The 9,106-nt window shown below is 42.0% G+C and overlaps 1 protein-coding gene across 2 annotated transcripts in view; it reads right to left on the bottom strand.

The window, feature by feature from the left end:
- The window catches only part of hars (histidyl-tRNA synthetase), a 13,495-nt gene extending 6,764 nt beyond the window's left edge, over positions 1-6,731 (bottom strand). Inside the window, exons 1-5 of one of the 2 annotated variants that reach the window (XM_028589853.1) lie at positions 6,542-6,630; positions 3,776-4,150; positions 2,077-2,166; positions 839-958; positions 135-230 (exon numbers count right to left, since the gene is read on the bottom strand). In XM_028589853.1, coding sequence (XP_028445654.1) covers positions 135-230; positions 839-958; positions 2,077-2,166; positions 3,776-3,880 — 411 coding nt within the window. In that variant the 5' untranslated portion in view covers positions 3,881-4,150; positions 6,542-6,630. Of the gene's footprint in view, positions 1-134; positions 231-838; positions 959-2,076; positions 2,167-3,775; positions 4,151-6,541 lie in introns of both variants that reach the window. The other variant, XM_028589854.1, reaches the window with a different exon arrangement.
- Positions 6,732-9,106: the final 2,375 nt, after the last annotated feature.

Below are 9,106 nucleotides of genomic sequence, written 5' to 3' on the forward strand. Positions count from 1 at the left end.
CAGTTTTTTTTTTTTTTTTTTTTTTTTTTTTTTCAATGGCCGGCAGTGGTGGAAAAACAGACAAATGCATACATTTCTGTTAAATAAGGCCCATTTTGAGTCGGGAAAATCCCTGCTGTGTGTTGGAAGGATACAGTGAGGTCATATCTGAGGGACAGCAGCTCTCCTCCCTGGTCTTTGAGGTCGTAGATGAGCTTGGAATCTTCTCCATATTTCCCCGTCAGCGTCTCCTGCACACCGCACAGAGGACACAGAGGACTCAGCGGTGAATGGGAGACGCCCAGCACACACACAATACACCACTTTTTGTTGTTTTAATCGTCATCGCGATATCAACTGCTGCACATAAACGACGCGAAATGCTGCGCAACATAACGCGAAAGACACTCAAAAGATTTTTTTAGGGGAGTTCGTTGAAAGAAAATATCAGCAAAACTTGCACTTTAAACCTTTAATATTCAATTCAATGTTCAATAAAAGAATGTCGGAAATTATTTCCTTTCATTCGTTTTAAATTCAACAAGCCATTTGTTGAATTGTAGCAGGATACTGAAGCGGCAGAAATGCAGAACTGAGAACACCTTAAGTGTGTGTGTGTGTGTGTGTGTGTTAAAATCCAGTGCGGTGCCCGGTATCTACCGGACGGAATGGCAACGTGGATTTCGGTGCCTCGCTTAAGGTGCCACCTAAATGTCTGCTCTGATCTGTGATGCTACGAAACAGACGTGTCCATTTAGTTATTGCAGTATTCAACAACGATATTGCATGTTTTCCTCATTATCGTGCAGCCCTAGCACTCAGCGGTGAAGGTGTTCAATTGTGTCATGTGCAAATCTACCTTGAGTTCGAAAACGGGTGTGTCGATGGTCTCTGCTCCGTGGCGTTTGAAGCAGCCAATGATGGTGTTGAAGACTCGCTCTCTGATGGCCATCTGCTTGGGGTTGTAGTCCCTCGTTCCCTGGGAGAGGGAGAGAGAGAGAAAGACAGAGAGAAAGAGACAGTCGGACCGTCGGGTGAAAGCTTTCAGAGGAATCCAGCGTTTTCTCTGGGTTCATCGAAGACTTGGGTGCGCAAATTTGGCCGAGGGGTCAAAGGGTCTTTCTTCAAGAAAAAGTGCTGTCTTTCAATGAAAAAAAAAAAAAACTGCCTAGCAGTGCCTGACTTTATGCTAGAAGCTAACAATGTAGCTATGGCTGAACTTTGGCATGTAAACATTAGCTCACTAAGAACCTGTGAACCACAATCCCAATATATCGCCTTACGCACAGTATCGAAGTATATTGCAATATATTGAATCGTGACCCATGTGTCGTGATACGTATCGTATCGCCAGATTCTTGCCCTAGTGAAAAATGAGGACCTGCAAGGGTCACGGTCTGGAAAACTACCAGGTCTGCCACGCTGGCACTAGCAGGCTAAGCTACCCAGCATGTCTACTGTCAGACGACCACAGTGATTATTAGTCCCCGTTTGTGTGGTTTCATGGATATACTTCAGTCTGAAACATTGCAGTACAGTTACTGCAGTGAGTCCGTGTCTTCAGACATTCTTAACCCGGCCGATGAGGTCTTTTGATAGACACTGCACTCACTGGTGGGAAAGTTCAGCTGTGATAGACTTACAGGATTCTTTTTATGTGATCAACCAGAAGTCATGTTTGCATGACTATTCATTGAGGCATATCACGTTTGGGAGGGAGATTGCCATCTAGAAGTCTCGATGTGGCTTGTTTCTGCATTAATTACATTTAAACTACATGGATGAGGTGCTGCTGAAAGCAGCACAGCGTATGGTGTGCACCTTAACCACAAGGCCACCTCGTCCCTGCCGTCTACAGCTGTGGGACAGGCAGGCAGGGATAGCAGAAGGCGTGACGTTAGCGTGTATTTTGTTCCGAATGTGTTCAAACTGAATGGATGTCGTCATCACAGTGAGAGCCGGATTCTACCTGCATTGGACTGCATCCAAGATACGGATCGTATTTTCACACCAGGTTAGCCCAGCAGAAATCATGTTTTTATTTCCTGTTCCTGAATTAAATGCACGTGTTTGATTACAGGAGCACGAGGGTCTTACCTTTGCCGTCTTGAGGACAAACTGATGTTTGCCATCGTCTCCTCCTATCCGAGCCTTGAGCTGCAGCAGTTTGGCTACCTCTTCATCAATCTGCAACACACAACACACACGTCAAACTTGAAAAACTACAGATGACATGTAGCGACTAGGGATGCAGCGGTTACCCGATTTCACTATTAACCGCACTATAAAACTTCACGGCTAATTAATCGTAATTATTAAGGCTCCGCTACACCGAGTGTAAACTGACTGCAAGTTATGTGTAGCAGTGTGTGCAGTTCTTATGAAACCTCCTTGACAACACCCCGGCGTCTGATGTGCGGGGTGCAACATTTTGTTCCTACTACGGCCACGCCAAGACCCGCCCTTCAATAGCAGCTCGATTGGTTGGGGTTAGGCATTTGACCTTGAGTGGTTAAGGGTTAGGATAGCCGATTGGTCAGGGGATAGGACCTGTACAAATCAGGTTACGTTACGTTGCGTAAGCATGGACGCCTGGCCAATAGTAGCTACTGAAGGCCGGCACTTGACGTGGCCATAGTAGGAAATACAAATTTGCCGCCGGGGCCGGTCACCGCGAGCGTCGACTGTCAGACCGACATACAATGGCGTTCCCGTGCTGGGATAGATTAATGCTGCAATGTTTTAACGTTACATCAAAGTTAGCAAACACCAGGAAAACACCGAGCAGAGCCGGCCCCTGACCTCAGGACAGCTGCAGCGGGGGAATTCAACCCAAGTTGGGCAGCTTGCTAGTGACTTCATTATTAACGCTGTTGTTAAGTGTTTGTTAGCTTATTAACGCCACCAGTTAGCTAACGTTAGCTGGTTTAATATTAACGGTAACGTTACAGTTAACGAGTCAGGAGCCGACGTCTGCATTTACAGCGAGCGAGCTGGCGACAGACCTTTTTCACGGCAGACATGTTGACATGTCATGGTAGGAAAAGCACTAACAGGTGTATTCAAAACCATTAATGATGGTTGCATTCCACTTAGGAGAGGCCCTGGTACTGTGCATGCTGACTCACTGAAATATATTACTGGGACACGATGGAACCATCGTTAAGGTTATCAATTTCAGCACTATGACAAGTCAAAATGTCTGCTGTGAGAAAGGTCCATAGCGTTACGTTCGTACGAGGCCAAACTCTGCAACCGCTCAAACATGTCACTGACGTTTCCACTTAACGTCACTGACTTCCTCCTCTTCATCCCCTGTGGGACGTCAGGTTGCAAAGGAGATCTCTCCATCACATTTATTCCTTAGCAACATGCTGTGCATCTCCCTGTGACAGGTGCATCTTGTCTAGCAGCTCCTCAAACTTTTAGACACACCAGCTAGGTGTGTCTAAATAGGCCAACTTCTTCTTAAGAAGGACAGCACTGTGGTCTCCGACTGGGCCTTTGTTTGTGGTGTGACTGATTTCATTTCTGGTCTCTAATCTCTTCAGATGAATTTAAATGAAAAAAAAAGGTTGATGATTGATCATGTAATCGTTTTCAAAACATTCAAAACTGTTACTGTGTTATTTCTGTTTCAAAAGGCAGCAAAACATAACACATTCAAATCTAGAGTGAAATTAATTAATGCATAATATTCGTGAAACCGTGATTACCAACAAAATCTATAATCGTTGCATCCCTAGTAGTGACAGGAGTTTTTGCCACACCCACACACCCACACCCAGAGGCCTACCTGCGCAGCAGTGATCCCAGGTAGAGAATGCACAGATCGGACCCGTGTTACAGTCCGAAAGCCCGCCAGACCGGAGCACGCACGAACACAGAACATGGCCAGCATGTTGGTCCCACAGCACGGACAAAAACAAAAAAAGAAGAACAGTATGTCCAGAAATCCGACCAGTTAAAGTTCAGGAGTGCATCACGGGTACAGCAACGTCCAGTGGAGTTGTACGGGGCCAGCCACAGCAGCCAATCACAATGGCCAGTAGCAGCAGAACCAGGAAGCGAGTTGAGCAAAAGATGTCCAGGAGACAGTTGAGGTAGATGATGAAGGGTCATCCAGGGCCAGGCAGGAAGAACAGGAGAAAAGTGGTAAGCAACCCTGTCACTAGGGGAGGGGGGGCATGACGCATCAATCATCACAGGGTGGAGGGCAGGACATGAGATCACATAAGACCAAAGTCAATCAAAGACACCAGCCCAACACAGCACACACACAATCACGCAAAGTCCTGCTCTAGACCCAAGTATCGAGTGCATTTAGTGTTTCCAGCATTTTAAAACATAAAAAAAAAAATTTCAACCTGATTTTCCTATGTTTCTGTGTCTAAGTGACCAATGTGAACAACAATCGTTGACATTGGTCCAGCATTAAGCGAGATCGCTGCAGTTGGCAGCGGAGAAACAAGCTACAATTTAAGTTAATAGGGCAATTGTGCAGCTTGTATTACCTTCACAAAAGTGCTCGTTTTGGCACTGACAGGCTCAGATTAATATTCTAAGTGTCTGACAACATTATGGAAAGGATTTCTAAGGAGGTTGACCTTTCTGTTAAAGACTAAGATCCTTTTTTTAAACAAAAACATCCGGGAAATTGCGTTTGCTAAAGCCACCAGACTCCATGTAAATAAACAGTAATTTTAGCATCGTAAAATACACTTAAATCAAAGTTGACAGAAACAAAATAAAACTATGAAAAGCCGTTTTGGGTCGTCATGCCACTTTTCCAACCATAACAACTCTATACTCTATATATCTAATATGTTGGTTCTATACGCGCTAAAAGTATTGCTTTTTTAAAATGGAGTCTGGTGGTTTTAGCAACGTCGAATGAGCTTCTTACTTCTAGCGCCCTGCTATTGTGCACGCTGGCTCACTGTCACCGCTCACTTGAATAGAACAGAGCCATCGTTGAACTTATTAATAACACTTGTGTGCTTTTCCTACTATGATGATGTCTCCTGTGAAAAAGACCTACTGTCACTTCAAATAACTACTGCACCATGTGTGACTGCATAGACACGGCCCCTGGTGATGTCATGGTGGGATAAGGCAGGTCTCAACAGTCCCTGACATAACAGCAGAGAATTCAGTCCAAACAAGACAAATAAAGAAGGAGACAAAGCACATATACACATATATATATATATATATATATATACATATATATATATATATATATATATATATATATATATATATATATATATATATATATATATATATATATATATATATATATATATATATATATATATATATATAGACTCTTCAGCTAGACATGTTTACTGACAAACAGCTGGCACTCTAGCGCTCATTGAATGGACCTTTTTCACAGCAGACATTTTGACTTGTCATAGTAGGAAAAGCCCAGCTGAAATTGATAACCTTAACAATGGTTCAATTCCATCAAGTGTCCCAGTAAGCTATTTCAGTGAGTCAGCATGCACAGTACCAGGGCCTCTCCTAAGTGGAATGCAGCCCTCATTAATGGTTTTGAATACACCTGTCTATGCTTTTCCTACCATGACATGTCAACATGTCTGCCGTGAAAAAGGTCTCACACAAGACTTCAAAACCCTCCACCTGCTGCATCATCCTCTACAGTGCACGACAGAGGAAGAGGACAATGACCATCATCCAGTAGTCCAGAACAGCTGACTGGCACAAAGTCCTAATCTGTGTGCTGGCTGATGATGAAGACAACATTAGCCTGTCAGATAGCTATGTGTTTCAGACCACAGACATTAACCTGGCACCTGAAGACTTCGGCTAGCATACATTACATACTTTAAATTGTCACAGGCTCAATCACATGTTTGATAGCATCTGCGTGTGTTAATAAGGCAAGTTATTGCATCAGCTAACGTTATATCCTTACACATTTAAAAGTTCATGTTTAGACGCATCGGTAAAATGTACTAACTCTGTATGTGGTTTTGAGCTGTTTGTTACAGCCGTATCTTTGGTGACATGCAGTCTGTTGTACCTGATGCATGATGTGGTAGCAGGCCAAATAGCTAGCTAGCTAGTGGCCCCAGTGCGTAGAGCTAGCAGGCTAAGTTACCATAATTTAGAGCCATTTTAATGTTGACTCACTTATCACTGAACACATATAGTACAATATAACGAGTCTTGTTTTCTAAATCATTGTCATCTCCCAATTAATTCGGCTTATAAATGGCAGAGGAAGATGTTTATATTTTATAATGGGAGTTTCATTTTAATACGTAAGCGTTAGCGGACATAATGTGTGCCGAATAAATAAGGGACCCATAGTAGATATGTCAATGATAGTTGATCAGACAGCAGTGATTCAGCTGTGGACAACATTGTGTACTAAAGGCCACACTACTGTGACCGAAAGTTAAACGGGGTTTGGTACGTTAGCTAGCTATGCAGTATTGCTAGCTAGCAACCCCGTTCTGTTAAATGCCAAATGGACATGCTGTTACCCGCATGTGAAGAACTTAACATTACCATTAAAGAGAGTACTGACCTGCTCTTTGCTCGCCTTCTCTGACTTTAACTTCCGAACGACTTCACCTTGGATTTTAATAGCCTCTTGGATCTGTGCCTTGTCTTCCATGGCTTTTCATTAATGTGTTTGCGCCGTTAATCACACCGGTGGCAACCCTGTAGCTGTCACGACTGTGGTGGCCCTAAAGCGGATACGGAAACACGTACGACATCCGGTTCATATTTTCTAAATAAAAGTTACAAATGCAATGTTTCTAGTGAACATTATGAAGACGTGTACACAGCATAATAAGTCTATGGTACACAGCAGTGTATCCTTACCATAGACTGTAAAAAATAGATCCTTACTACATTCATTGGCATTGTCGACAAACTATTATTGTTTCGTTTGCATTTCTCAAAGTTCGATATTTTCTTGTAAAATGCTGGGAACTATCACTTCGGCCACTAAAAATAGACTAATTTCATACGGAAAAATCTTACAACCTATGACCACTTAGGGTTAGGGTTAGGGTTACAGGCTGGGAGCCTCCACTCTAAGATACTGTAGGAGCAGCAAAAGGCATGCACCTGGTACTTAGAGCAATGATAACTGCCAAACAAAGAAACTACTAAAACAAAATTGTAAAGTATGCAGTGCGTTTCTGATTTGAGGCATCTACAGTAGGCTACAGAGACAGATATTCGGATATCCAAAGAGACGGAAGGAGCGCCAACATACATTTGACCATTGCTGAGAACACTTAGAGAAAGCAGTTTAGTTTCTAGGTTGCCTTTGCTATAAGATAAAAGCAGGGGGTTTGCTAACAAGGCTAACAAGGGTTAGAACTGGACCGTTGTGGAACGGAAAAAACATTGAAGAATGGTGGATCCAAGTTTTAGTCAGTTCAGTTTAGGTCATTTCAAATCACATCTAGTAATTTGCAATAAACTAAAATGAAAATGAAATAAATCACTATTTTGACCAGATTGCTATTATAAGGCACATAGTGTTTAAATAGCCTCACATGTCGATGTACAGAATCTACGCAGACAGTTTAGGACTTTAAACTATGCATACACACACACACCTTCCTGTTTAAACAGTGAGCAAAAGAAGACCATAACCAAAGTCCACTGCAGAGGGAACAGAGCCCTGCCATCAGCATGCCTGTGAGTATCAGCGTATTTCTTTATTGTGCAGCAAAAATCGACATTAAGGACAGTAGAGACGGCCACATTATGGGTGATGGAAAGGAACAACTATGTGAGGAGGCGTTAGGTTGTGTGTGGTGTGATGGACTTTGAACTTCACAGCAGTTTCATGAGATTTAGTTTAAGAGTAGTGATCGTTAGATAGTAAGTTCTGTTTCAGACGTGTTGGTGCTTTGACAGGCCTTAGGAATTTCTTGTGCATGAGAGTAAATAATGAAATGAAATGGTGTACAACATGTTTTGGTGCTTGAATCAACGTTGAAGTGGTGGAAGAAGTATTTAGATCCTTTACTGAAGTAAAAGTACTAATACCACACTGTAAAAATACTCTGTTACAAATAAAAGTCCTGCATTGAAAATGTTACTTAAGTAAAAGTATGTAATCAGGAAAATGTTCTTAAAGTACTAAAAGTAAAAGTACTTAATGCAGAAAAATCCTCCCAAGTGTAAAGGATCCAAACAGTTGTGTGTTTAATGGTCTAATCATCTCAGCTGGACTTGTAGGCCGTTATATTGTTGGCTAGTATCATTTATAATAAAACATCAGATTTTATAAACTACATGTGTTTTGTGTGCAGAAATCTTAATGTGTAAAGTAACTAGAAACTATAGCTGTCAGATTAATGTAGTGGAGTAAAAAGTACAATATTTCTCTCTGAAATGTAGCGGAGTAGAAGTGCCTCACCACTGCAGAGTACCAAACAGGATTTAGGAAACTGATGGGCATTTTTCAACATCACTGTTTTTTTTCCTACAAATAGGCTGATTTTTATTTGCTAATAATTTGTTGGATTCGTGTTGAGACATTTAAATTTTTGACAAAACATTATGTAAATTATTATACATTATACCATAATTTGGCGCCCCCCTTGCAGTAACTCAGCGATGGCTCTTTCAAGAACCATAGAGTCCTTCGAAGAACCATTTAAAAACCAGTACTTTTTCTGTGTGCAGCTGTTGAACACAGTGGAGCATTCAACAGCTAAAGAGAACAATATTTCCCTCAGCAGTTTGATGAAACTGAAAACCGAGCTAAAAGAAGAGAACTAACATTCATCAGGACACAAACAGGACTCCGTATGATCCCGTTGCTCCCTTTCACTTGAATGCATAATAAGAAAGCTGTTTTCCATAATAGCTTTAATATGTCGATGTTGTGTTTATAGCCGGTTGCGCTGCCTCAAAATGACCATTCAATTCATAAATGCAGGTTTATGTCGTAGAGTGAGGTAGGAAACAGCCCTGATACCTTCACTCTCTGTCAGAGTACATTTGCATAACTTTTTCAACTGCTCCATTTCGTACCGCTTATTCTTTGAGTGCTGGTATCCAGCACAGGCGTTTCTGTTAAAGTTGTATTCACAACAAGTCCATACGTCTCAGTGATACA

The sequence above is a fragment of the Perca flavescens genome, chromosome 10 (genome assembly GCF_004354835.1).
Source record: "Perca flavescens isolate YP-PL-M2 chromosome 10, PFLA_1.0, whole genome shotgun sequence".
NCBI lineage: Eukaryota > Metazoa > Chordata > Actinopteri > Perciformes > Percidae > Perca > Perca flavescens.